General features: G+C 50.8%; 1 protein-coding gene across 6 annotated transcripts in view; it reads right to left on the minus strand.

The window, feature by feature from the left end:
• Window positions 1-4,103: 4,103 nt before the first annotated feature.
• Window positions 4,104-27,672, minus strand: part of AP2B1 (adaptor related protein complex 2 subunit beta 1) — an 82,867-nt gene continuing 59,298 nt past the window's right edge. For all 6 annotated transcript variants that reach the window (XM_050714716.1, XM_035559072.1, XM_035559070.2 and 3 more), the window contains 7 exons: window positions 26,169-26,315; window positions 25,347-25,492; window positions 22,634-22,763; window positions 14,399-14,483; window positions 13,555-13,641; window positions 5,694-5,848; window positions 4,104-4,613 (listed from right to left, as the gene is read on the minus strand). In XM_050714716.1, the coding sequence (XP_050570673.1) occupies window positions 4,539-4,613; window positions 5,694-5,848; window positions 13,555-13,641; window positions 14,399-14,483; window positions 22,634-22,763; window positions 25,347-25,492; window positions 26,169-26,315 (825 nt within the window). In that variant the 3' untranslated portion in view covers window positions 4,104-4,538. The remainder of the gene's footprint in view (window positions 4,614-5,693; window positions 5,849-13,554; window positions 13,642-14,398; window positions 14,484-22,633; window positions 22,764-25,346; window positions 25,493-26,168; window positions 26,316-27,672) is intronic.

The raw sequence follows: 27,672 nt of genomic DNA on the forward strand, positions 1-27,672 counted from the left end.
GGCCTGGCGCTTCTGGGCCCCTCCGTGGGGGCCGGGGGCTTCTCCGAGCCCCCTGTCACGGGGGTGCTCCCACTTCAGTGTGGGGCGAGGCCGGATCGAGGAAGGGATGTTTCTGGAACAGAAGCTGCGTTTTTGGGACACCCCGCATCGAGTTTTTACCCGATGGTGATGAAAAGGGAGCCTGTGGCTCCAGGCAGGGGGCCCAGGCCCCCCCCAAGGACTCCCCCCAGCTTCTCTGCTCCTCCAAGTGCCCCCCAAGCCCTGCTCCAGCTCCCCAGGACTCCAGCGAGCTCTGGGACATCCCCGTGGGTCTTGGCAGAGCCCAAGCGCCGGCCATGACACAGCCGAGCTCCCCCAAGCCTCGTTGACACCTTTTGCTGGGAAAAAAATCATCCGGAGGGGCTCATCCCCGGGGCGAGGAGGGTACCAGCATCAGCACACAGCCATAGCTTCCCTCTTCCTTCCCAGGGGAAAATGGGAGGGCAGGCACAGCCCCACAGCTGGGGGGGACACGGGCAGCAGGCAAAGCCTTGGTGCTGCTCTGCGCCACGGCTGGGCTGAGGTCGGTGCCAGGCAAAGGCAGGCAGAGCCCTTGTCTGCATCTCAGCCCCAGGCTTTCAGAGATTTGGGGCTTGTTTTCCTGCAAAGCTGCCTGATGCTCGCAGCTAGGGAAACATTCGGGTGTCCCTGCGGGTTGTTACCAGCCCCAGATGCTGCTCCTCTCCCCTGGCCCCCCAGCACCGCTTCCTGGCATCGCCACAGAGCTGCGCTGAGCCTGAGACGTTTCTGGGAAAGGGCAGGGATCGCGGCTGCACATGAACTCGCCTGCACAATCCAGGCTCCAGCCTCGGGGCTATTTTTAGCAGTTCCCTCCGAGATGCTCTTCACTTGCAGTTTTATTTGCGAAATTTAATATACGGTGGCGGGGAGAAGGGAGTGGGGCTGGATCCTGGTGCGTCCCCGCCAGTGCGGAGGCTTCGCCCAGCCCCAGCCATAGGAGACTGATGTGAACCTAAAATCGGCCACCAAATTGCTCCTGTGTCCTGGCACACGGGTGGCAGCGGGGGACAAGCGAGGCTGAGGGCTCGGAGAGTGTCACAGCCTCTCCCCGTGCTGCCCCGTGGGCTTGGAGACCTGCTGCCACCCCTTACACACACATGGAGCAGGGCGCGCGAGGCCGCTGGGAGCTGCAGTGGTTTTGGGGAGCCCGCCCAGTGATTTCGGCTGGTCCCATCTCAGCCAGAGCAGCCAGGAGCAGCCGGGGAGGTTCCTGCCCCGTGGTGTGATCCCCCTGCAGCAGCTCTGAGCCTGGGGGGCCACCCGTGTCCCCCGAGCTCTCAGCGCTGAGGACTGACGGTGCTAACGAAGCAAACCCAGTTTGCAAGGAACGGCGCAGCCCAGGGTCGCTGTGTCCCCGTTTGCGGGGCAGTGCACGAGTGTGCCGGTAAATCCAGAGCAGCAGCAAAGACCGAGTTCTCCCCGAGGAGCCCGTGGCAGAACTGTGGGGAGGGACAAACCCTTCCCCTCACCGTGGGACGTGACAGGGACGGTGGCTGCCCCGGGGGCTCGCAGCAGTGTGGGTTCCCACTGGGCTGAACGCTGCCCCCATCCCCATGCGGGGCACGGTGGGCTGATACAGCCCCTGCCACCCTTGGTCCTGAGTCACTTCACCTCCACGTGCTGCTAATCCAGAGCTGGGTAGGGGCAAAGGAAAGGGCTGCTCGGCTGGAGGCAGGACATCTCATCCTGCTTCCCGTGCTGCTGCTTTCCTGGCCCCTTCGATGGCTTTGTTTGGGGCTGGCTGCCACCGCAGAGGTTTTGCAGCCCAACCCGCCCTGCCTAAGACAGGACCAGCAACGGGCAAAACCCTCTGCAAGATGCCGGCATAGGCCAAGAGCACTCCGAACGCATCAGCGACTCGTGTGGTTTTATTGTTTCTCCTGGGGAAAAGCGGGTCAGGGTACGCACAGCCCATCTGGGGACCAGAAAGGGACGGACGGGCACATCCATCTTCCTCCTGCTCCTCCTCGGCTGCCTGTGCCCCCTGCACCACATGCTGCCCTCTGAGACAGGAGGAGAGCAGCAGGCAGAGGCAGAGGAGCAGCACTGAGGACACTCGGTACCTCCTCGTGCAAGCCCCAGATATTATTTTGGGGAGTCTCTGCTGTGTGCAGGGAGCAGGACGAGGGGCTCCCGGGGCGCACACGCGGCTGCCTCCCACCTAATTCAGCCCCAGTGGGCAGCAAATGGGGGAAGCAGACCCTGTCCCCAGCCCCACAGAGCCACACCACAGCCACGGTTTTGTGGAAATGAGTTTATTGACACGGTCACCAGGTAAAGCCTGCAGAGCAACACAGCTACACAGCAAACAACCGAGCGGCACGGTGAGAGAGGAGCGCGAAATGCCACCGACCGAGCCCGGGCTCCGCCCTGCGGCACAGAGACACCCGCGTGCCCCAAAAGCTGGGAAGAAATTTGGCAAGAGAAAGGGGTGCTGAGCATCCCCTGCCCACATCAAAGCTGCCCCGGCTGTTCAGCAGAGCGAGGCTGAGTTCAGTTCTGACCCTCTGCCATCTCCTCCCTGCCCTGACACAGCATCGCACTCGGTGCTGCCGGTGCTTCGTTAATTGCTCTAATAACGATTTCTGCGGTGTCCCTGCGGGCGTTGGAGCACATCACCTCCCAGCACACGCAGGCAGGGCTCGAGGGCTGGATTGCTTCAGCTCTGCCCCACTTTTTCCCTCGCCAGAGCACAGGGCTTCCTACCCAGGGACACCACCTCTGCTGGGGTCCTGCAGCTCCCGTGCCCTGCTGGGGTCTCCTTCTCTCTTTATTGGGGCTGAGGGCTGGATAAATGGGGCAGTTTGACCTCTTCCCAGCATTGGCTTCTTGGCTGCAGACAGTGCCAGAGTCCTAATGAACCACCTCCCACCATAAAGCATTTATCGACCTTGAATGTGGCAATTAAAGTGACACCAGGGGGATTGCTGTGCAGAAGAGCTTTGCTGGGGAGGCGATGGCGTCAAAGCATGCTGGGGAATGCAAAGCTGCTCTGGGCAGTGGCTTGGTTTAAAAGCAGGACAAGCTATGGATGGAGCGAGGGCATGCAAAAGGCTTTGCTTTCACTGCTGTTGCTGCAGCACTTAGTGGTTGAGTGGCAATGTGGTGAGGCCACAGCTGTGGATGGGAAAGGGAAGCAGTCCTGGCCCTAAGGACGGGTAGGAACAGAGGGGCCAGGGCAGGGGCTGAGAGCAGGGACCCAAGCGACCTGTTACCCTGTGCCTGGGGGCACGGAGAACCAAGCCCCAGCTCCGGGAGCTACAAACTGAAGAAACGCTTCCAAGGTCTGCTCAACTTGGCAAACAGGGTGCAAACACCGCCAAGCCCAAAGTGTCCCCCCACTGTGACAGCATCTGGGTTTTGGGGGACAGCACGGGAACGGGGAGAGCTGCTCAGCCCCTCAGGACGGGGCCAGCAGCAGCCAAGCCCCCCGGGTCCTGCCAGGCCCTTGTGCCTGGGGGGAAAGCAGTGCTGCCACGCTCAAGTTTACACCAGCCTAGGGGAGGGCCCGGGCTTCGCGCAGCGCCCGGTGAAAGCGGCACAGCTCAAGGGACGGCCGAGAAGGCAGCTCGGCTGCAGCAGGCACACAGAGAGTGAGAAGAGGAGCTGCAGACGGTGAGGACAGACCACACCTCATGCTCTGGACAGAGCCCTTTGCTCTAAGAGCGGGCTTGTTTCCATCATTTCGACCCTGCTGTCCCATTACAGATGTAGGGCCGCAGCTCCTCCCCACCCAAAAAGAGCCTTGCTTCTTAAATCAGCAGATCATGAGCCAGGGAGATGGTTGGAGTGAAAACACACCACTAAGAGCAGAGCTGAGTCTGAAGAACAAGTGTAATAAAAACCCCTTGCTTTAGGGCTGCGTCCGTCTCCACGGACCAAGCAGATGGCTCTGTTCCTAGGTCCCCGAGGCCCTTCTCACCCTGCGAGAGCCTAACAGCCCCGCAGGGCTCCCAAAGCTTCCTTGGAATCACTTTCCCTTTAACCCAATTACAATAAAAAAAACTCAAAAATGTATAAAAAATATAAAATAAAGTGCAGTGTATGTTTTTGACAATTTTGCCTTGTTTTAATGAGCCAACATGTGGTTTTTGCTTTTTCTTTTTTCTCCAGTGAGCAGTATTTTACAAAATTGTAACTACACCTAAAGCCATTTAGAAAACACTGAACATTGGCACAAAATGGAGAAGCCCACGAGAACGGACAAGGAGTGATGGACGAGGGGGTGTGAGAGTAATCGAAGCAGTGGTTACAAACTCAATGGACGCTAAAAATACCAAAGGGGTTGTTCCCTATCATCGTTAGCACGTGGATACTAATTGCTACCTTGTTTAATCAGTGCCTTTGACTGAAATCCTACACATGAATACAGCTGCTTCCAGTTAAAGAGTGCTTTTCCCTGCACCAGTGGCAAAGGAGGACTGGGGGCCCCTTTCTCCCTCCTCCTCCTGCAGGGCGAGGCACGGGCTGACCCCCCGTCAGTTCTTCAGGATGGCGTCGTAGGCCTGGTAGATGTACTGGGACACCTCGGGAGCTCGGCATTTCAGGGAGAGCTGCGGAGAGGAGGGGAGCAGAGGTTAGCGGTGGTGCCGAGGGAGGCAGGAGCTTTCTGCTGAGCCCACGAAGACAACTGACCTACAGCACGGGGGGGGACAGACCATGGATGTGACCAGTAACAGTCACCACAAATACTTCCTCTGGGTACTGCTTTCTCCATCACTAACATCAGCATGCTTTTTCAGAGCTTCCTACTTCCTCTTGCGTGCAGATGAACGCAAACGCCCACTTCGGGGTTCCCAAATTCCTTACCAAATGCAGACAGCTCTGTGGGCATGAAGGAAGGGGACGCTGTCCCCAGCTCTGTGACAAGGGACGTGCCCTCACGCTGTAAATCACAGCACCATGCCCGAGGGTGTGTTTGCTTGTAGCATTTCTGCTCGGTCCTGACAGATGCAAACTTGGATGTCGCCCCTCGCTAAAGTGAGGACTGGGCCAAGATCACTGCGGTGGCATCAATCCTCATCGTAAACATGTTAAAGCACTTGGCATCACTTGCTTTCCCTCCCCCCCCCCAGCTCCCCAGACTGTGGATTTCTCTTAAAATTCCCGGAACACCTTCCAACAGGTGAGAAATGTTCAAATAACGGGAAGGTGAGATTCAGGTGCTCAGAACAGGAGCAAAGGGAAAGGGAAAGGTGATAGGGGTGCACGATGCCGGCCAGACAGCACCTTCCCACCAGCCACAGCTGATGCCAGCATGAGCCCAAAGCGCCTCCGACACCCAGACAGGCAGGCTCCGCTGCAGGAGCCAGCAGGGCATAAATTTCTTCTTGTTTACTAGAGGGGGAAGGGTGTCCTGGCAAAGCTTTCTCGCTAATGTCTCTTGGCTTTATCTCTGGGTAACCTTGGCAAATAAAAGCTCGTTGCTGAGTGGGCATTATCCCAACTCGCTGGTAACAGAGCAATTCTGTTGTATCTCACTTTTTCCAGTCCAGTAGGAATTCCTAGCCCCCCGGTCAAATTAACAGCATCTGCCTGAGAACAAGCACACGAGGCACCGCAGGGAGAGACCGCTCTGCACGCTTAGGTGAGCGAGAAGGATCCCAGCCTGCGCCGCATCCCCGCGACCTCACCGTGTAGTTCGGGTTGCCCGGCTGAATGCGAAGCTCAGCCAAGATCCAGATGCCGTTGGTGAGCTTCAGAGACTGGTAGAGCATGTCCTGGCCCTCCACGTTCCTCTTGGCAATGGTGTACACGTTGTTGTTCTGCAGTTTGCTGGAGACGGTGTCTTCAGAGAGAAAAGGAAGAAAAACACATCTGTTAATTCAGATTCATCATCAGTGGAGGCAGGGGAGCCCAGAGGAGCGTTCCCAGGATGCAAGCACACAAGGAAATGCTGACTTCTGTCCCAGAGATTTCTCTGGGGACAGGAGCAGCTATGACACAAAGAAAAAAGTTCTGTTTGCTTCCGTGGAGCCACCTTTTTATCTTCAAGCTGTGATCCTTATCCTTTGTTAAGTATTCGCTGATCTTGCAGGGCTTTCACTTACTGATCCCTGCCCTGGATCATGGAGAACTCAGCGCCTTGACGAGGCAGAGATTCTGCATCTCGGAGGGTACGAGGGCTCTGCTCTGTCTACAGCCCCCAGCAGCCCCAGGCAGGCTGCCCCGGAGGTAGCCAGAAGACGAGGGCAGAGAATGAAGATCCCTGCTTGAGGCTCGCCAAGGTGCCTGGTTCCAAGGTCCTGTGCCAACCACAGCAGCTCCCTCCTGCTTCCCCCTCTCGTTCACATACAGACAGTTGTGGCCAAACCAATGCCCCAGAAAGTAATCAAAACCCTTCCCCTGCCCCCTATTCCCCCCATTTTATTTTATTTTTTTTTAATCATCTTAAGGAGTAGAACTATCTACTCTAGAGCCTATCTTCTTCAGCACAGGGCCGTGATAGAGTTTGTATGAACTCTGCGCTCACAGAAGATGTGTGATTTCACCTGCAGGACTGCATGGACATGACTACAACACACTTACTTCCATGCGACATCACGGAGAAGCCAGAACAGAAGCAAATACGCAGAACACAAAGCCCCAGCCCAGCAGCCTCTGGCTCTTGGGACAGCGCAGGGCAGGGCGAGCCTCAACCTTCGGGTGCCAGCAAGGGGGGCAGGTTACACGCCTGGGTGGAAGGCTCAGGGATGGGCACTGTCATGTCACTGCTCCAGTAAATTCCCATTCCCATTCCACAGATGCCTGTGCTGCTGTACGGAGGGAGTAGAGAAGGGACAGCCGGGTCTGCTCACACGCCGTGGAAGGGTAAAAGCAGCAAAGGGCCCCACGAATCCATAGGGTGATGCAGAGACCTGCTCCTCCCCAGGCAGCCCCAATACCCTGGGCCATGGGGTGGCTCCGTGGGCAGCCTGTGACCCCCTGCGCTCCCTGAGCTGCAGGGCGGCTGTGTGCAGGTCGAGGCATCCAGCTACCCAGACACGCTCAGATTTAGGTTTCCTCTCTTCCCCAGTTACTATGGAAACTGGCAGATATAAGGAACTAATGAGATCCTTTGCTTAAAAACCCTCATTCCCTCTGTCTCCTCCTCCCACCTCTACTCCTCCTCCCTACAACAAACTCAGCCAGATCAGGGGAACGGGCACCGTGGAGCCCTCTGCTTGCAGGGAGCCACAGCCTGGGCAAGACGCACGCTGGAGGCATCTCATCCATCAGGGATGAGGCCAAATCCCATCTCCTTGTGCCACCCCAGCCAGCGAGAGCTGCTGCCAGGGCTTTGGGAAAGCACGGCGTGCTACCCGAGCGTTGGCTCGGAGAGCACATCCTTCTTTGCGAGGGACATCAGTATTAAATGGGATTTTACGTTTGTCCAATTTCAAGGGGCTGTGGTTAAACCTCACCGCTCGGAGCCCCTCTGGACATGAATTTGGGAAGTGGAGCTGCTGGCAAGGGTTCAGCGCCCTTCCTCCAGCGATCTTCATCCCCGTCGGGCACTGTCACAGCAGAGGCATCCCTGGGGAGTGCGGGTGTGGGGTCAGAAGCAAGGCTGCAAGTGGGAAGCTGAAATCTGGGCAGCTGTGGGGCTGCTACCCCATCACGGGGCATGCAGCAGAGGGGGTGCAGGATGTGAGACGGCCACAGAGCAGCTGCTTTATGCCAAAGCCTTCCACTGCGTGCCAGCACCTTGTGCCATGCAGGCAGCCACTGCCTCTGCTGGGGGCAGCCCCCTGTGCGGGGTCAGGGGCTCTCCTGGCTCCAAAGGGAGGTGACTTCTCCCCAGCTCCTCCTCACAGCCACCTGCTGGCTGTCCCACAGCTCTGCTTGTGGGGGTACAGGGAGGGAAACTGAGGCAGGTCGACTCCCAGGACAGCCTGTTTTCTGCCTCCCTGCCTGACCTCAGTTATCCCCAGAGGAGCGCATGAAATCCCACCAAACACACCCAGTTTCTGCCCGGTGCCCGGAGCAATGGTGCGCAGCCTGCTGTGCTGGTGCTTGGCTCGCCCAGTGCCTCCTGCCCCCTGCTCCTGGCACAGATTTGGGGACGGGTGGGAGCCAAGAGCCCTTCCTACCGCCTCTCGCCCCGGGTAGCAGCAGCAGCTCCCATCCCTCCTGTGCTAGCGAGTGTGGGGATTTGGGATTTTGGAGGAGATCGGGCAGAGTTGCTAAGCAACAGTGCCAGGCTGTGCCTGGCTGAAGGCAGGGCCGCTAATGCCGTGCGACAGCGCAGCCCTTGAAGGCAGAGATTTGCTGGGAGCAGAGAGCTGTGCCCGGCTCTGAACGGGGCTGTGGTTCCCCGTTGAGAGCACGGTGCTCAGCAAGGCCCCAGCGGTGCCCAGCATGGGCAGGAGTAGGGCCGGGCGGTGCTGCCAGGCACACATCGCCCCGTCCCGCAGCGCTCGGGGACCGCGAACCGACGCAGAGCCACAGGAGCCCTTCCGCGGGCCGGCAGTCTGCATCCGGCCTCGCTACGCAACTTTCTGCAGGGCTTTTTCTTCTGGTTCAGTGCTCGTTGTCACATTTGGAGGATACAGAAACATCTCCCCATCACCATTGCCAGGGAAGCTCATGACGTCAGTCCGTCTTTCAGTGGTTGTTTTTTTGTTTTTAAAACAGCACTTCTTACCCTGCCTCAGAGGAACTTCACTTCCCAACCCAACCACCCAAGACACTCAAGCGGCAGAGCAGAGGATTAACACCACCGGGGCACCTTTTCTGAACACAGACCTTCCTCCACGGCGCTCTGCAACGAGCACTGGCTGGCAGGGAGGAAAACCTAACCCCTGCAGTTTGTGCTGTGGCGGCTGGAAACATCCCTGCTCCATCTCTAGCAGCACCTGAACGGTTCTGAGCAGCCAGCCAAGGGCTGCATTCAACCACCAGATGGATCTGGAGACTCGGATCCAGTGGGGATCTTGGACACTTGGGTCGATATTATGACAGTACCTTCATTTTCAATGAATGTAATAAGGTTCTTTAGCAAATGATCAGGCTACTAGATCCCCACATGCCTAAACACACCACAGCAACTTGCACGTGATCATCTCCCTGTTTGCTCCAGCAAGACAATCCAATTTCTTGTAGCCCTAGCATTGGCACATCGCTTGGGAAAAAACGAATGACCGCCGCGCACCAATAAAGCCCCATTCAGCTCCAAGTACCGAATTTGTCATTTCACACCAAATTAAGGACCAGCAATAAGCCAGCAAAACCCAAAGTTGCTAGAACTGCTGAACAGCACAGCGACTAATTAGCTCCTGTTTAATGGCATTCAAGCTCCATGTGCAAGTCAGCTTGCGCTCTTTCACTCAGTGCGCTTGAGTAAGCAAAATTTAAAAAAAGAAAATCATCCAGCTAATCTGATTTGCATATCTTAGCTTAATGTAGTGGTCCTTTAAAATTTAATCAAACTGAGCACGCTGAAAAGCAACGGAGAGGCAGCAAATGGAGCTTGAGTGCGTGTTCAGTTGCAGGGGAAACCTCACTCGGTACAGCTGCACCAACAGCACCCGGATTATTGGAGCCGTAGCAGTCTCTGAATCTATTTTCATCCATGAATGACACGAACGCTGGGTAAAACTGTCACAGTACGAGCAGGACTCGTTAGCAGTCATTAGGATGATTTCCAAAGAAAAGTGCTGAGGATGTTGCAGTTCTAGGGCCCTTCCCAAACGCTACCAGGGCCTGCTGCTTGTGCTCCCCGCCATCGAGGGGGACGCCACTGTCTGCTTCTAGCACTAGATCCCTGTCCTTTTGTTTAAGGCAGAACAATTAAGTTAGCTCTGGATTCATAACAGATGAGATTGCAGGGGTATAACCATGACCTTGCGTTTTCATTGCTAGTTGTATCTCCGAATACAGCTTTCTCCACAGCACTATCATAACCTCTTCCTAAAGAGGCAGATGCATGAAACGGAGCTCTAATGGATTCAAGATGTGCAGAGCATCCCAAGTACACCCTGGCCCCACAGTACTGCTCCACACACTCACTACTCCATGGCCATACAGCCTCAGCCCCAAAGAGTAGCCTCAGGACCACGCCAGCTGTCAGTGCTGGGAACCTGAGCCCAAATCCCTCACCCAAATTTAAGCACTCATCTCTGAGTCGCTGGAGATCGTGGGGATACCTCCAAGGATGCAGGGCTTGCGTATTTTCGGAATAAAGATGCTGGAGAAGGGCCGGGAGCAGCAAGCTGTGACCTTTTCAGGGCACCTGCTCCTCGCCCCGCAGCCTGGCCCCTTGCTGTAGACTTCAGCTGGCGGTGCTGCAGACTGCTACCTGCAGCAGCCAAGATTTTCCAGCTGCTTTGTGCCCTGGCATGGGGCGAGCTGCCAGGGCCACGAGCCTTTTCTGCCACCCCTGTTCCAAACCATCAAAGCTCCAGTCAATCCTATTTGGCTTGCCTCATGGGCACAGGATGAGTCTTTTGCCCACAAAGGCCTTGGAGCAGACTAACGCAGAAGCATCTTCACTGGCAGACCGCGTGCCCATCTCCTTTTTGTCTGCAGGAACAAAGGAAGGAACCTGGGGAAATACAGGAGGCGTTGTAAGGTGGCTGCTGCAGCGCGACAGCCAGCCAGCCCTGGATGTACAAGAAATTTGCGAGCTGCTTTCTTGACAGAGAAAGCCCAGCTCCATAAAATCCCTGTTCCAAGCTCATTTTCTATTTCTATTATTTTTTTTTAGTTACTTAAAACTTCAGTTTCCCCATTGAAGAAAATCAGCATCCCCTGCTTAGCTGCTCGCCAGGGCCTCCTGCACGGCCGCACATGGACTCAGACCCACTGCTCACGTGGCAGGGGAGCAGCACAGAGCCGGTGCTCAGCACAGCCCAGGCTCTCTGCAGCTAGGAGAGGCAAAGCCAGGCACGGAGGATACCACGCACTGGCCAGTCAGACCAAGGCACAGTGTATCCCTGAGCCTCGGTGGCAACTTAGCACCAAGTGCACAGGCTCAGGCCAGGCATGAATTAGTTATGTGAGTGGCTACGAGAGACCCAGCACCTTCTAAATTTCAGCTGGGAGTCATTGAAAGCTGCAGACTTTATTCTGCACAGCTCTGCTACAACAGCAGCTGTTGTGTACCTTATTTTATGCGGTGGTACGAAAGCTACGTGTGATTATTTCAATACAACAGACCTGCCAACTGCCCTGGCCGAGAGCTTCATTCTGCTTTGGCATCTCCCACAGGGAAGGCTTTGGAACACAAATCCCTCTCCTCCACAACGAGCAAGTTCCCAAAGATTTTATATCCCACACCAATTTGCTATTTGCGGAAGAAAGAAACAAGGTGCCTTGAAACAAGGTGATCTTAACTGGATTTCAAGTGATCAAGATTTCAAGATTGTGAATTTTGAAAGATTATTGCCCTACTGCAGCATGCGACCAAGCAGGCAGCGTTGCTCTGGCACAGCCCAGCAGCCAGCTGGATTCAGCTTTCATCGGAGCTCACCCAGTTTACTGCGCCTCCACCAGCAGACACTTCCCATGGTACAAGAAGCTTCCATCCCTGACGGTGCTGGAAGTCCAGCCCTCCACAAGTTTTTGGGCACGTCTGATCATTGCAAGGACAGGCGTGGTGCTCTTCAGATGGTCTGTGCCAGAGGTCACTGCTTAGATGGAAGGCGAGCAGCAGACTGAGTCAGGGTTGCACCAGCAGCTGAACACAAGGACTAAGACAAGCACACACCATATTCCCAGCTTTCCCTCCTGCAAGCTCTTGGCCTGCTCCCTGCCAAAACCCAGGTGGTCAAGGAAGGAAACAGCCCACAGAGCTGCAAGAGGGAGGAGGTGTCTGCAGTGGAAATGCAGGAACAGAAACTTCAGCTGATGGAAGCATCCGAAATCTGTTCGTGAGACATGACCCACTTTCTCCTGTACGTAAGCAAGAGGCTGGCAGACCCTGAGGAGCCCTAGAGCCTCCAAGTGCTTGGCCATGCTCGGGGAAAGCACCACTTCTAGGGCGTTCGCTCCAGCACCCAGGGCAGCCTCCTCCTGCCTGAGCCGTGGCTGCAGAAAGCTCTGCAGAGAAACCTCCCGGTGCGACCGAGCTCCCTGCGAGCTGCTAACGTGGTCTTCACTGAGCATCTCCGACTTGAGCAGGCTGGGCAACATGTCTGGCCTCTGAATGGCAAAGCCCCCTTGTCTCAGACCCGCCACTCCACGTTTTCTACCATTTCCTTCTGGAGGGAGACGGGTGCATGGACCAGTCCGTGGGATCACTTGGCCACCGCGCTGCCAGAGCTCATCCTCCCAGCCACGCACACCTCCTCCCAACTACATCCTCCGTTAGCCAGGACCATGACACCCCAGCGCTGACCCAGAGAAGCTACCAGCATTTTTGATCTGACATACAAAGAGCTGGGGATGGCGCAGCTAGGGCATGGCCGGAGCAGAAGACACCACGGACGGCAGCGCTGCAGTGCGGGGGGAGGCAGTGCCAAGCGTGGTGGGGAGCAGAGGGAGGGCTGGGGGAGGCACAGAGGTTGTTCTCGTCTGCAACCCCACAGTGAAATCAAGTCATAAGGTTCAACAGCTGCTATTTTTTCCCCCCTCTTGCGTGCTCCATCTTTTATATTCAAAAATAGTAATAATTATGAGTACAAAGAGACCCATGGTTTCTTTCTGCGATTGAGGGAGGCAAGAGGGTGCTCATTGTGTAATAGCAGACATGAGAGAATAAAAAGGTTACGGGGTTTGTAATCAATAGGGACACTTTTTTCCTCTGTGAAACACAGCAGCTTTTGGTAGAATTGCTTGGCTCCCGTCCAGAACCTCTTGATACGGAGCAGAGCTGCTTAGCTGGCCACATTTCACTCTCTACACTCCCTCATCCTCCTGCAGTAGTAAGGTCACACCTGCAAGGAGAAGGCTCCCAAGCAGGGGCAGCTAGGTAACTGAACGCAGAACGAAACGGGATGGATCACGATCAGAGCACATCCAGGCAGCAGCTAGCTACAGCAGCTCAAAACTCTTCTCTCACACGGCCTGTCCTCCGTAGATGGCAGAACATTTTTACAGTGGCATGTAGGATTACTCTGTCACAAGAGAAAGGCGAAAGCAGATGGTGAAAGGTGAAGAGACCAGCCCGGGTTTATGTAGCTAGGGTAGAGGCAGGGCTGTATGACATTGGCTGGCACAAACAGCAGCACGACAGGATTAAGTACAGCCCCAACACAGCATTCGGCTCTATCTAAAAGAGAAGCTTTACAGAGAAGCAGAGTTATAAAGAGAAAAAAGAATACAAGATCCAGAATGAAAGGAAGACGCAGACGGGTGAAATCGAAGATGTGGGGTTTCAGATGTGCTTTCATGGACCTAGCTACGGACCTGTGCTTTTATAGCCCTGGGATCCAGGGCTCACAGGCTGTTGTGTTCATAAGCACAATGCCCACCTCCCTGCTATCCATACACACTGCTATTAATAAGGCGACGTCTAGTGACGATCAAAGGTGGGTCTCAGAGCTCTTACGGCGGTAGGATTAAGCTACTCACCAGCATTCAGGTGGCAGTCTTTAATCTGGAACTGCAGCTCGTTTTCGTTTGGAATGTCTTTCCATGTTGCAAGGAAGACCTGGCGCTCTACAAACAAGACAGACAATCAGCACTCCCGGCCCCTCGCAGGATTACGGCATTAATTAAATCACTGCAGAATGATACAAGGTAAGGACACAAAAGACTTCCTGGTCACATTTTGCCCTGGTGTGGTCAGATCCAGGATTTGCTTCTAAATAACCTCAATCTCACTGCAAAAGCAGCAAAGCTTTGGTGGTTTTCAGACCCCTCCTCCCCCCAAATCAAAGACAGTCTGTGAGCTGTTTACAAACCAAGAACATGGGGGATTTGACAGGAAGGAAGGAAACCTACAAATTTAGGATTATGTTACCGTCAAAGCTAAGATGCTGCTTTTCAAGCAACCTCCCATCCAATTCAAACAACAATTTAATAAAGGAGAACAGGCACATAAGTGCTACAGTGAATAGCGCTATGTGTGAAAGTGCTACTGGGACAAATCCTGCACCCATTTGAGTGAACCAAACCAAAAAACAGGAAAAGAAAAACAAAACAGAAACCAGCCTCAAAGAAAACAGATCCACTCCTTGTCTGACAGAGGATCAGAGCAGAGGACGTGGGTCCTGGAAGCGCAGCTATTGGAGTTGCAGGATGACAGGGAAGAGCTGTCAAACCTCCAGTGATCAGTTTGGGCTGTGGAGATGTGCTGGCACGGAGATCATGGCCAGGCACACGTGAACCTCAGCCATGGGACAATTGTGCCCGGCTGGGCACTGCTAGTGCAGTCTGGCTCAGGGAGGCTGACCACAGACCTGAAAGCACTCACCCATTTTGCCATCCTCTACGAAAAGCACGTTGAGAGGAATTAGGCAGCTGAAGTAAAAGACATCAATGTTGTTTTTCACAGCCACCTGTTACAGAAGAAACGGGGGGGGGGTTAAAGCATCTGTATTGTCTGGAAGTCCAAAGGGGTCCCAAGATTTTACACAGTCTCATCGCCTGCCCGCGCACTTGCAGTGCTCTCTCCTAGCAAAGGCCAGCTCTGAACATGAGACCACCTGGAGAGATGTTGCTGAGCTTCTGCGGAGTTTCAGACAGAGATCAGTCCCACCCCTCGGTGCCCACTCCATTTTCACTAAAAGCTGCTCAATCTTCTCCTGGGAGCATTTCGCTGTGCTGCTTCAGAGCCAATTGCACTGATGGGGTCACCGCCAGCATCTTCGCTCTTTTCTCCTCTCCCTCCCCTCACTTCTTCCACCTCCAAGGCAAGTTCCTCTATCCTGACCACACACAGCTCCTAACACGTCTGTGATGTTGCACATGAGTTTCTCCATCACCCCTCTTTTTCATTTCATTCTTGCAATTCCCCAGTTCCAACCCCTGTGTATCCCTTGTTCCTTAACCCCAGCTCTCAGTCACGTCTGAACGTCCTTGATATCTCACAGCCTGATCATTCTCTAGAAAGCCTGAAGCTGATCCACTCGCTGCACCTTCCTCATAGCATTTTCCAAGTCTCCTGCCTTAGTTAAAGCTGTGTAGAGAACGTGTATAGAAAACGTGCTGGGTGTTGATTCCTGGAAGGAAGCTCTGCTATGGAGCAATCAGGGAGGTTAAAAAAAAAAAAAAAAAAAAAAAAAAAGGATCATTTGACAAAAGACTTAATTCTCAGTGTCATTAAACTCTGCCAGCCAGGGAGATGCACTGCATTGCCTTTTATCACACAAGCTTGCCACGTTACCAACTAAACTCTGCCAACACCGAGAGCAACCTCACTTTCAGTTTTCCCCAGGCTGAGAGCTGATGGTACAGCAGGAGCAAACGGGAGGTCTGATAAAGTGCACTGTCATAACATAGCAGAGAAAACGTGGCTCTGGGCTTTATTTCTATGCCTCTCACGCTCTCCTTGCATCATCCTGCATAGCGATAGCCTGTCACGGGAATACAGTTCAGCAGACACCTGCCATTGCTTGCAATGAAGGCAACTTAGCCTGTAGGAGAGACCTGGAACTGAGGTTGCGTGGGGAGGAGCCTTGACTTTCAGGAGCCATTTGAGCTCCTACTTCCTCTGAAAAATCCCAGAAGGAGTTCTCCAATTTGTCACCCGGCTGAAACACAAACCAGACCACGCTGAATGCTAAGCCAAAGAAATAAATTTGCTGCTACAAAGATTTATGTCAAGGCAAACTCCATTCACATTAAATAATTACATACATTAGCGTTCTGCTGAGCAAATCTATTGTGCCACAGTAGCAGGTTTAGAAAGACACCCCCAAACGTCTGTAAAAATAGCTATGGGTATACAAGGGAGGGGAATAAACCAGAAAATTCATACCCAAGTCAGCTGATTAGACATGCACACAAGCCAGCGGACAAGGGGTAGGAGATGAACATCCCATAAGAACTCTTCCAACAGTTGGGAAGTTCCCGAAGTGCAAAGAACAGCAGAAAGGCAGACGTGAGAGTCTGTGGGGCTTTCTGCTTTCAGCCATCACTAAAGGTAGTAGTTTATATTTAATTCCCCAGCACAAATCAGCTTAAGATGGGATTAGTTTAAAGCCTACTGAAACCATGTAAATTATGGCGCAACCCAGAAAAAATACTGAACTGGCCCTCTGTAGCAGGGAGCTGTCTCATGCTTCCATCATTGGCGTCATACTTGGGAGCTGGAGCACCTGATGTTCGAGCTAGAGGCACCAAGATCCAGAGGGGTAAAAGCAGATTGGTGGCTGGGCCGAAGTGATTCACCTCTGCAAAATGTGATTAAAAAATACTGGGTGAGCAGCCAAAAATGCACCTCTGAATCTGGGAGGGGAGCCTGGGAAAGGACAGCAGCGTGGCCATTCGAGATGCTATGCTTGGAAACAACAGACATGGAGATAAGCCAGAAGAGTGAAAATTTAAGCTAAACGTCTGGGAAAATTTGATAGTGAGAATTATTAAGCAGCACAAAATTCTCCTGATGGAGAGAGAAGCTCCAGTGTGCCTGAAGTATTTAAAACGAGCCTTGACAACGCTCTCAGTAAGAGGTACTGTAGCAAAACAACAAAGCAGAGCAGGGTCTAGGCTGCGTGACCTAAGATCTCTCCCAAATCTGATTTAATGATTAATTGCTTTGCCTTAGAACAACAGAGATTACTTAGCTTTTGTAGCTAATTGTTGTTGCCATACAACAGAGGTTCCTTACAAGAGGGGCTGGGAAGCAGTGCCTTCTCTCTAGTCACGGTTCTAGAGGCTCACACCAAATTAATATGCTAACCCTGTCCCTGCAGTTCCAAAAATGCTATAAAAAGGTATCTGCTGACCTGCTTCTCAACTCTGCAGAAACATACTGAGTAAGCTGCTTTGGCTGTACTCAGGAGAACTACACAATTAAGATGCTCTGAAGTGTAATTTCTTCCCAGCAAAGCACAGCAAGCCACACATCAGCCTTCCCCCCCAAACTGCATCGCTGGATTGAGCAACGACATCCCATGTCGCCTCGCAGGCATCTGTAATGATGCAGGAATCAGCTGTTACAAATAATTTTTGCAAACAGGAAAGGAAAACGATGCAGCCTCCCAAAACCTATAGCACTGGGGCAAGATGGGTAAGCTCTCCAAGACTAGCTTCCAGCACGAAACACCACGCACTTCTCAGAGCAGCCAGGCACGCACCGTGGTTCCCCAGATGAGGTCCAGGCACAGAAACCTGCAGATACGTGGGCAGGGGAAGACATACCACGAAGTGGCTAAGAGGCTCTGCCAGCTGCTAACAGCTGTCTAGGGTCGTGTCTCAGCCTCTGCACTGCCACACGAGGAGCATCCAATGCCACTTGATGGGCTACAAAAGCAACCTCAGGCAGAAAGCAGATCCAGAGCAGTGCCTGTGGGAAACCAAGCAGCTAACAGCAGGCACGTGCCAAAAAAATCCAGTGCTCCTTAGGTGAGAGCACGGGCCTAAGACAATCAATGACATTTGAAGTGGTATCAGTAACTGAGAAGTCTCTCCAGGTTTGACATGCTTGAAAGGAACCTCCACTCACGTTCAATAAATTCTCCAGTCCAGACTAACTTTGCCTGGGGCTTTGCAGCTTTAACCTGTCGACCCGCACTTGAACTATTAAATCTTTAACAAGACTTCCAGCCTCAGACATTTGAGAGTTTAAACAGAAGCATTTTGAATCAAAATGGCTTTCCATCTGCAATCTTTTTGAAAGAAGAAAAAGATTACTACCTTGTGAATTTAGTCAAGCAGACTACAAAGCTTCTGAGGGATAAAAGTCAAAAGGTGCCAGATTTTCCTGTGATGCTTCGCTGCTGAAAAGGTCTGAAAACACTAGAAATTGGCACAGGGCTCCCAATTACTTACATCTTGTTTGTGACCATCTGACTAAAGGAAACAGTACTCATAAAAGTAACCCCTGGAACATATTAGCTCACCTTGCAGCATGATCGCCCTACCCTTCTGGCTTCCCTCCTTGTAGTGCAATGCTCTGATGGCCAACATATGGTATTTTGGGGAAGAAGTACCTCATAAGAACAACGCTGAGTTATTTTCTTCAATAACATAGGTTTCTGACACTTTAAATCCCAGACTTGAGTGTAAGAACCAACTTTCAAAGTCAAGTCTGAAAGCAACACAGATGCTTTCCATCAGCAGCAAGTACGCAACATACCCACTTGGAATCCCATTAGCACCTACACTAAATTAAGGATTTACTTCAAGTTTGGTTTTGCTTTAGAGCCTGGTAACAGCCAAACTGTTAAAAGCGAGAACTCTACTCTGCAGAGTCTTTTATTTTATTTATTTATTTATTTTACCTCTGCCAGCACAAGGTCATGGTTTATTCTGTGACAGTCTGCTGCTCTGGCTGTCAGATGCCTCCAGGGAGTGCTCACTGTCTCGCTTCATTTTGTTTGACAGGTCGGGTTCTCAGGATCTATAGGCGCTTGACAGCCGCTGCCAGCCTCATGCTCTACCTACAGGCACAAGTCCCGAGCCTGGGCAGTGGAGCTGTGCGTGCACGGCCAGGCTGGGTGCTGCGCCCTTGGCCGGCTGCAGGCACGTCGCTTACGTCAATGGTCAGAACAGCGAGTTACTGGGGGAGGGCTGCACACTCACGTGTGCCTGGCTGGACGAGAAATTCAAAACACACATTTGATAAAACGTGCTGCACCATGTGCCAGACCTGTCCTCAATCAGCAACCAGCAGCTTCCCACAGCTGAGCTAGGAGCTTGCTGCAGATGTCGAGCCATGATGTGAGTGTTACTTCTGAGAGCCTGCCGGGGGTTCTCCTCTACGCTGGAATAAAACTCTTGCTTGTAAAGGCTGTTGAAAAAAAAATCCAGGCAACAAACCCAAATAAACACCTTCCATTTTTAACTACCCAGGGCTGTTGATGGTTGGTCCAGTGAGCTTGACACAGCTCACGCAGGCAGGTATCATGCTATTTATCAAGCGGGCTCCAAAGACAATGACATCTAGTCTGGACTCGCTGCTCATGCCAGTTCTCAGCCTTGTTTTCATGGAGAAGTGATAGTGTGAAATCCGTTGCCACGTGCTGAGGGCTCTGCATTTGTGACCCAAGATGCATTAACACTTCTCGTGAATGAGAGCTCCAACAGCTCTGCACTGCCAGTGAGAAACCGCAGAGCGGAGGAGCACAGGTGAGGAGTTAGAGCAGAGCTGAGCTTGGAAGGGTAAGTACGATCTGGTGTGTTAGCATGACTGATCTTTTCTCATTGAGAAAAGTTGTACCTTCATCTGCCTTTACGGAAATAATGCTTTGCCAAAGTCACTGGAAGAAATACAAACGTTCTGCACCTCACACTGCTTAGCAGCAAGGGAGAGGTCTGTATTTCCAAGTGTCACTTTCCAGGAAGAAATGCAGCAGGCAGATCATCCCTTTCTGTGCTTGCCAGTCCAGTCCAAAACATTTTATGGGCATTTTGGAAAACTGAAGCTGTGCTTCTTTCAGTTGTGTGTTCGGTAGCTGCAACTACCAGCCCTGGTAGCTGACAGCAGGTAACACAGGGGAACGCAACGCACTGATTGTCAATTTTGAATGTTTATCCCAAGAGAACAGCAATGCTCCAGGCTCAGCCTCTCTACAGCTCCGGGGGTCCCTGCAGCTTGTTTTTGATTGTATTGACTCCTGCAAGTAGTTACCATCTCACAAAAGAGATTATCAGCCTTGTGACATGACAGGCCAGGCTTGGTCTCAGAAACTCAGCAGGCTGGCTCCACTTCTCCCTTTCCCACGGTTATGGGAGCAATTTTTGTGTACACAAATGAACAAATAGCGTATTCTGACTTCATAGCATTTCACAACCCTTGAAAGGCCATTTATTAGGAACCGCGGTAGCATAAGAGGGCTCTAATTCCAGGCATTTTCTTATTCCAAATTTTGCTTTAAGACCAAGAACCATCCGGAAAGAATTACTGTTCCTCACCAATGTAAAATCCAATTTCAGAACCCATTTTCCTCTTTGAGAATTCAGTGCTGTGCCCAGTCCAACTTTGGCCTTATCCTTTGAATAAATTATTGCTTGACTAGGTGTTGAACCTGAATCTTGATCTCAATGGGTCAAGAAAATTAGCATCGCTGTGTTGGGATGGGAGGGAGCAGTCTGCTCTTCGTTATCACAAGATGCAAGACAACTGGCACACAGATGACTGTTTAGTTGGGAACCGTAGTTATATTTTACCTACATAAACTCCTGAAAATATTTCAGCCTTCATCTTCTTGTAAAAAGGGCTTTTTGTTAACTTGTCAAATATTTTAGTTCCTTCCCATGATTATAAGTGTTAAGATTAAACCAGCTGTACAGGGTGAAAGATTAGAAACGGTAATAAAAATAACCTGAACAAGACTTGAGTTCATTACTTCCGAAATAGTTGCCTAAGGAATGTACAACTAGCTTTTGAAGTTCTTAATTAACATGACAAAAAGTTGAAAGCTATCAGTTTGGTTACTTGAGGACTTATTTTTCTTGTTACTAAAACAGAAAAAGCCCCACCGGAATAGGAGATGAACAGAAGGTCCCCAGGTTCAAACCAGCCCTGAATCTACTTCAATGTTCCCCAGCTCAGAAAAACTGCATTAAGCAAATTCAGCTTGATGAGTGTTTTGGTTCTTCAATGAATACAGGGACATTTGTATTCTCTACTCCTATATTGTGCTATAAATTGTTCCCTAAGTAGGTCACCAAAATGATTTCTGAATGTTTCAAGACAGATAATTTTTACATGAACTCACAAAACAAACCCAGAGCCTTGGCTGTCAGGGCAATGACAGATCTCCATCAAACCCACTGCTGTCAGGAAAGTAAGGGGAGTGCTCTTTTTAACTTGGCATCTGCTATCATGATTCAACTCTTTGCAGAGAAATATACTATTACTCCATATGGCAGCTTCCCTAATTGTAAAAGGGCAGCCAACTTCTATGGCAATGAGGAGCTAGCAAATTAGCAGCTAAGTCTGGCACTAATGAATGCTCTGCTGTCTCAATATAAGGTAGCTGGAGGTTTCCTTGCATGTTTTCTCTTCGCTTTGTTCTAGCAGAAGAAGCTACAAGAAACTGCGTTCTGATTCCTTTAGAGATTTAATAACCCAAATACTTCACTTCCTTCCTGATCAAAGGAAGCAGCAACTTGAGAATGCTTCATTGAGAGCGCCTCTCGTGTTATGGAGGCAGATCACGTCATCTAGACTTCTGCTCCCTTCAGAGCAAGTGGTGGAGTTCACATCAGCTGACCCAGAGGCAGCGATGCAATGCATCCTCGTGACATGGATGCAGAGGGAATCCAGCTCTTCCATAAGGCAGAAGAGCCCGCTGAAGCACATGTAATTCCCTCCCTGTCCGCATGCTCCCCCAGTCGCATGACTGAGCTCAGAGTTGAGTGTAGGACTGCTCGTTTGAGCGCCAGAGAAGCTATTTCAAGCTGTTTGCCCAAAGACTCATCAATAAGTCATAAGCCCCAGAATGGAAGTCAAGAGTAGGGGAAAAAAACAGTTGCTCAGGCAGAATAAATAGTAACTTTCATTGCATTCTCAATCTAAAAAGAGAATGAGCTGCTTCAAAATATTCCCCTCTATGGACTGCTACGTTACAGGAACCCAGCCTAGTTCCCTTCTCCTGTAGGCATGAGGCAAGCGAGACGTGCTGCAGTGCACGTTAACTGGATACTGGGAAAAGCATCTTGGAGGACCCACCTACACAGAGCAGGGACAGTCATGGAGTCCAACTCCAGAGCAGCTGCAGGAGACAGCAGTGGGGACAGAATCCTTCCAGGTGAGGACCGTGTCTGCCCAACAAGTGCTTCAGCTACAGCAGCCTGTGCAGGACCACTGCCCTTGAGGCATGCGAGTACTGACACAGACAGCCCCAGGTCCAAACAGGGGGGAATAACTCCCTGGTCTTTCTTGCCTACGGCAGCGACATCTGATAAAAAGCCTATTTTATGGAATGCTGTCCCCAGTGTGCACACAACAGCCTCATTAATGAAACGTTCACTGCTTATGTCACTTCTCCCCTGCCTTTCACGGGAAACATCTTGTTTGCTTTGGCTTCATCTATCTGGAGGCAAGGATATGCCAATGCCTTTGTAGAGCACCTGGAAATTAAGAGCACTAGAGAAATACTGATCACATGGCAGTTGCCATCTTTTCTGCAACTCCTTTAATTGCCTCAGTCCTTGCTGGTATTTCTCACTGCCCGCTCCACCACAGGGATGTGGTCACTCTGTTCACACCAGCTCCAGTTCATAAGCCCAACCAAACCTCATGACATATTTACACAAATGTGTTGCTGGAGCAGACATAGACCTTACACAGATACAAGCACTGGCTTTGAAGCACTTGAAAAGGCAAGTAACAAAATTCAAGAAATCTGCTTCAGAGGAAGGAACAGGAAGAAGTTTTGGCCAGACTCACAGCCCACATCTGTATAACCTTCTGGTTTTGCCTGGTTACCCTATATGCACCGGATTTTGTTTTTTAGAGTCTTACTACATTGTGTTGGGAGAAACAAAACAGGCTGAGCAGCTGATCTTCCCCCAGCCCAGAAGGGGCAATTCTTACCTGGAGGTTGTTCAGAGGCTCCATTTTCATGACTGGTCCCAGGGTATTGAGGGGCAGGGAGACATCAATGCTTTGGTTTGGCATCAGAGGTGTGTGAATGGCCAACGGGGTGCTCGGGATGACTCCGAAGCTGTGCAAGAGAAAAGCAGAGGTGATGACAGCAGTACTGCATTTCTGAAGAGCCCCAGACTGACTTTATGAGGACAACACCTCTACACCTTTTTGCCAAGCACGAGCTGGCTCACCTGCCCTCTCCTGAGCTGCCCTAGCTATTACTCCAGGAAAAGGAACACAGCTGACTGCACCACAGCAGATACTCAAAGCAGGACAAAGCAGAGAAATGTGAACCAGGGCGGTCTCCCTGACAATGTGCACATCCTGCTCAGGGGAGCAGCATCTGGGAACAGTTCAATCACCTGCATGACAATAGACTGTGCGCTGAGCAGCAGACTGCACAGCAAGGAGTGGCATTTGAACTCAGAAGGAGGAAGCAGGCTCAGGCCTCTGGGCTCTCTCTTGAAGAGCTGCAGGACACTAGGAGTGGAGTACATCACACACCGCATGGCTGTTTATTATTGGGAGCTATGGAAGAAGGAACTGAAGCTGATACAGAAACAAATACATAAGCAAGGAGGAATATGTGGTTTGTAACAGAGCACTGCAGAACAAATAAATCAACGAGCTGGCGGTCTGGTCCCCAATGGCAGTGCCTGGACTTAATCCTGGCTCTATTGCTTAGTTTGAGACTCTTTCAGCTGGGGACACACACCACAGCAAAGCAAATGTTTGCTTGCCTCTTAAGTCCAAGTGGCACTTAATTCCACAGGCACCTCTGCTTAGTGTAGAGAAGAGGAAAAGTAGCTAACATCTAGCGTAACATGTCTGTACAATGTCAGGGCTTCTTTTCAAAAGCACGTGGAAGTGCAGATGCATAAGATACTTCGGGTGCCTACTTCTGATCGTGTTTCTCTTTAGCAGTACTCACATTAACTCAGAGGTGATAGAGCACTTATAGGAACAAAGATGTATAGGTGTGGACTTTTATTTCAGGCACTGAAAACTGATTGTGTCTTTGCACAAAGCCAGCTGCACATGTACTGGGTATGTCACTCCTTCTGAAACCAGCAGATGCACCATTCTTGGTTCTCCTCAGTTTTCAGCTCTTGGGAGCTGAAAAGAGAACGCTGTCAGCAAGGGCCTAGCCATGTGATTTGCTTTCTGCAGCTGTTTCACCTTGGGAGACAAAAGCCCTAGTGTTTTTCCTTCTTCTCTGAAGGGAAAGAAAGTTGCATTTTCCTACTAAGTGGCCGTGACATTACGGCACACTAGAGCTCTAGCTTTCCCCCCCCCCCTCCATGCTTTATCCCAAGACTGCAGTGAAGGCGATTAGTAGCAGCAGGAACAGAAACTTCCCAATCACAAGCCTTAACAGTTAAACCCAGAGCCAGTCCACCGCAGCTCTTTCCAACACAGACACAGTGGAAAATGGTGACACGAGAAAAGTGTTTGTAGAAGAGTAAATAGTAGTAGATTATATACAAAGTGTGTGCTGATATGCTGCAAAAGAAGGAACTGCTTTTTTCCTGTGCAGTATTTAAACTTGCATCCTTGAGAAGCACCACGTAGGTGTGGCTAGAACACAGCTTGATGTATAGGGAAAAATCAAACGCAAAATGCCTTTTTTTCCCAGGCCAATTTGCATGAAACATTTGCATATAGCAGCTTAACAAAAACTCTCCAGAAAATACAGCAGTCCAGGGAGAACATTTACTAAGAGTTACGCAGCATAATGTCTTTTGTAAGTAAATATTATTCGTCCCAAGAAATCCCAAATTTGCAAGGCTAACAGTGATATTAAAGAGATGGTTTCAGTGGACTTTCATTACAGAGAACCCTTTTCCTGTGAAGGGATCACAAGATACTCCTTACAGCCTTGATAAGAATCAGCCCAATCCTCAATGCACTGCTCACAACAATCCACAACAAAGCACGCTACATGCTCTGTGACTGGGAAGGATACTTATGGGAAGACACTGGGGTTGCACTGCCATGTCACATCTCTTGGCTAGGATGCATTTCCGAGAACAATTTGTATATTCTAAACACTGAAGTGGCTGTTCCTTCTGACAAAGTCATTTTGCTGCCAATTACTGGAAAAACATGTGCCGTAGGCTCTTACCTTGCAACTTCTTCATTGACAAATAGCTTTATAATGAGACCTGTACTTCCAGACAGTTTGAGGGGCAGCACAGCAATTAAGTCAGGAGGTAAAGTCATTTGGGATTGGTACTTGTGCAGCTCAAATGCTTTCCTGTTTATGCTCTCGCTTTCCTTAGGGCACTTACTGGCTATAAAACCACTAACCTGCCTAACAACTCAAGAGGTGGCTTTAAAACTCTGCAGAGATTAAATGGGGAAGATGCTGCTTCAAAGCTAGGAGAATGATGGGACCATCTCCTGCCTGTTTCCTCGATGGAGGAAGGCTGCAGTACCAGGACAACTGAAAAACACCATGGATTTATCAGTTTGTGTTTTCATCTCTCTCACACAACTGTGGTGGGATGGAGAGTTCAGGCTGTATCACCCAGCTGTTTCCAGGACTGTATTACACACCCACGTAAAAGGTAGCAGTATCTAGCAGTGCAGACAGACTCCTGTCATAGGAACGTGCAAGCTTTTTTACGATAGCAGACAAAGTGTATTGATTTCTTACCTGTTCTTGTTGAACTGAATGGCAAAGTCAGTCATGTGCTGCAAAGCCTTGTTGGTGAAGTTCATCTCCATGTAGATGTGCCCCTGCCTGTGACTGAATGTGCCGGAGATCTCCAATCCTTTAGCTTTCACTGCAGGCAACCAAACCTGGAACACAGGAGATCTCACTCAGCATGAGAAGTATAGCCTGAAGACAAACAAGCACAGTTTTCCTAACAGAAAAGTCTTCAGTTAGGAAATCCTGCTACCTTGGCACATTAAGCCCACAGACGCTAAAGAAACTACAAGGAAGATACAATGTGGGGTGCTGAAAGGATCAAGCTCACCAACGAGAAATTAGCTTGCTGCTCCTAATGCATATTTGTTCACAGCATTCACGTAGGAATTTAAATATAATATTGGTGTGCACAAGAAACAGTGAAAGCTTGTGTCCATCACACTAATGGGAGACTTACCATGTCTACTGATGGACAGGCTTCTCCAAGGATTTGTTGGGCTATTAGAGGCAGGACGATACTAAAGTTTGTACCAAATAAAACCACAGGGCCAATACTATTAGCTGTTTGTATTCTGGATTCCCAAATAATATTTGTGGGAAAAAAAAATAACAACAAAAAACAAACCAGAAGCATGTAACTAATACTGTCTCCTACAAACCACTACTCTGTCCAGGAAAAACCTAGGGCAAATATAATGCAAAAGAATTGAACAAAGATGCCCCGATAGCACCTGAGACCAACAACTGAGGGGACATGTGAGCAGTTTCAGTCCCTGTAGCCCAAGGTATGGCAACATACTGAGGTTGTTCTTTTCCCTTACGTACAGACTTTGGAGCCACATATCCTCCAGGAGCCATGCCTATACCAGACGAGAGTTCGAAGAGATCGTTGAGTCCACTGCTCACCACAGCTGGGGTGGGTGAAGGGGCAAAGGTGGCTGGCACAGAAGAGGGAATGTAGGTCTGCCCCACCTGGAGGGGTTAAAAAGAACAGGCACCCATTAACATCACATATGAAGAACACTATTTATTAAATAAAGCATGAACTTGGGCAAAATCCTAAATATTTTAAAGCCGTTTGCAGCTTCCCTGCAGAATTATCAATAGTGCTAAATAATGCATTTGAATTCGAAAGCTCTTGGCAACTAACCCCTACGCTTGGCTGTCACCTCAAACATGCAATAGCTTTTGCATCATTTTATAGTTTCAGTAATCTATTCCCACCATAGAGAAATCTTTCTTCTCCATTGCTCCTTCCTAAAAAGACAGTGTGTTTTATGGACCTGCCCCACATAAGCCCGGGGAAAAGACAAGATGCTTCAAATCTTCCCTCAATTGTACCAGTCTTCGGGAATCTGCAAGATTTTGCATATCCAGAGATAGAAAGGGAGGCAAAACTATATCGTGTACTCCCACCCAAAGCAAGAGCTCTGCATTCTTAGCACTGTGGTTCAAAAGGTCCATTGCATGAAGCAGAACCAGCGGTCTCTGCCTGCCTGGGGACAACATTTCTGTAACAAGGGCAATCCTTCCCCCTGGACTTCAAAGAGGACACCAAACTTGGGACATTAATCCTCAGGTGCCCAGCTCCTAGGGGGACGATAACACCCAAGTTACACTTCCAAGTTGTCTTACTGTGAGCAGGAAGAATTAAGTGCTTGAGGACAGGATTCACCAGTCAGCAGCCCAGAACAGGCAGAACGACCAAGGCAGGCAGCAGGAAATACTGGTGCTGGGTCTGAGATCTCACTCCTATTCTGTCCTTGGGAACCTACCTGAGAGGGCGTTTTACAACCAACCCTTTGGACAGGGAGGAGTGGTGGTTTTAGGGAACTGGGTGGTGGGTTTATGCTGGCCCAGGAAAGCAGAAACCTGACTTTGGAGGTGTGATCTCTGCAGAGTAAACATCTCCAATGTTCTGGAGCGTGCTGCCTGGGGGCTACAGGCAAACCGTGCCACAGGCTCTCCTCTGCCCTCATGCCGAAGTTAGACAGGAATGCAAGAGTCACAGGGAAAGGAGCAGAGAGAATGACTGCAGCCACAAGAAGTGTTTCAAGGGCCCTCCTTCCAGAACTGAGTATGCTTTTCTCATTGAATTACTGGCTACACAGTGCTAGGAGGAGGGACTGGAGCTTTCCCTGGGAGATTGCTTTTGACCATGGGTTGGAGGCACACTCCCTCCTGCCTGCTGTGTCTCCAAGCCATTTTGCATCATTTTCTAATGCTTTCCTGAAAGAAGCCGATATGCATTTGAAGCCAAGGGCGCTTTGAAGCAGCCTGAAAGTCTCCCATATCCTGGGCAAGCGCTCAAGGCACTAGGACACTCTCA

This window comes from Cygnus atratus, chromosome 20 (assembly GCF_013377495.2).
Source record: "Cygnus atratus isolate AKBS03 ecotype Queensland, Australia chromosome 20, CAtr_DNAZoo_HiC_assembly, whole genome shotgun sequence".
In the NCBI taxonomy this organism is placed as follows: Eukaryota; Metazoa; Chordata; class Aves; order Anseriformes; family Anatidae; genus Cygnus; species Cygnus atratus.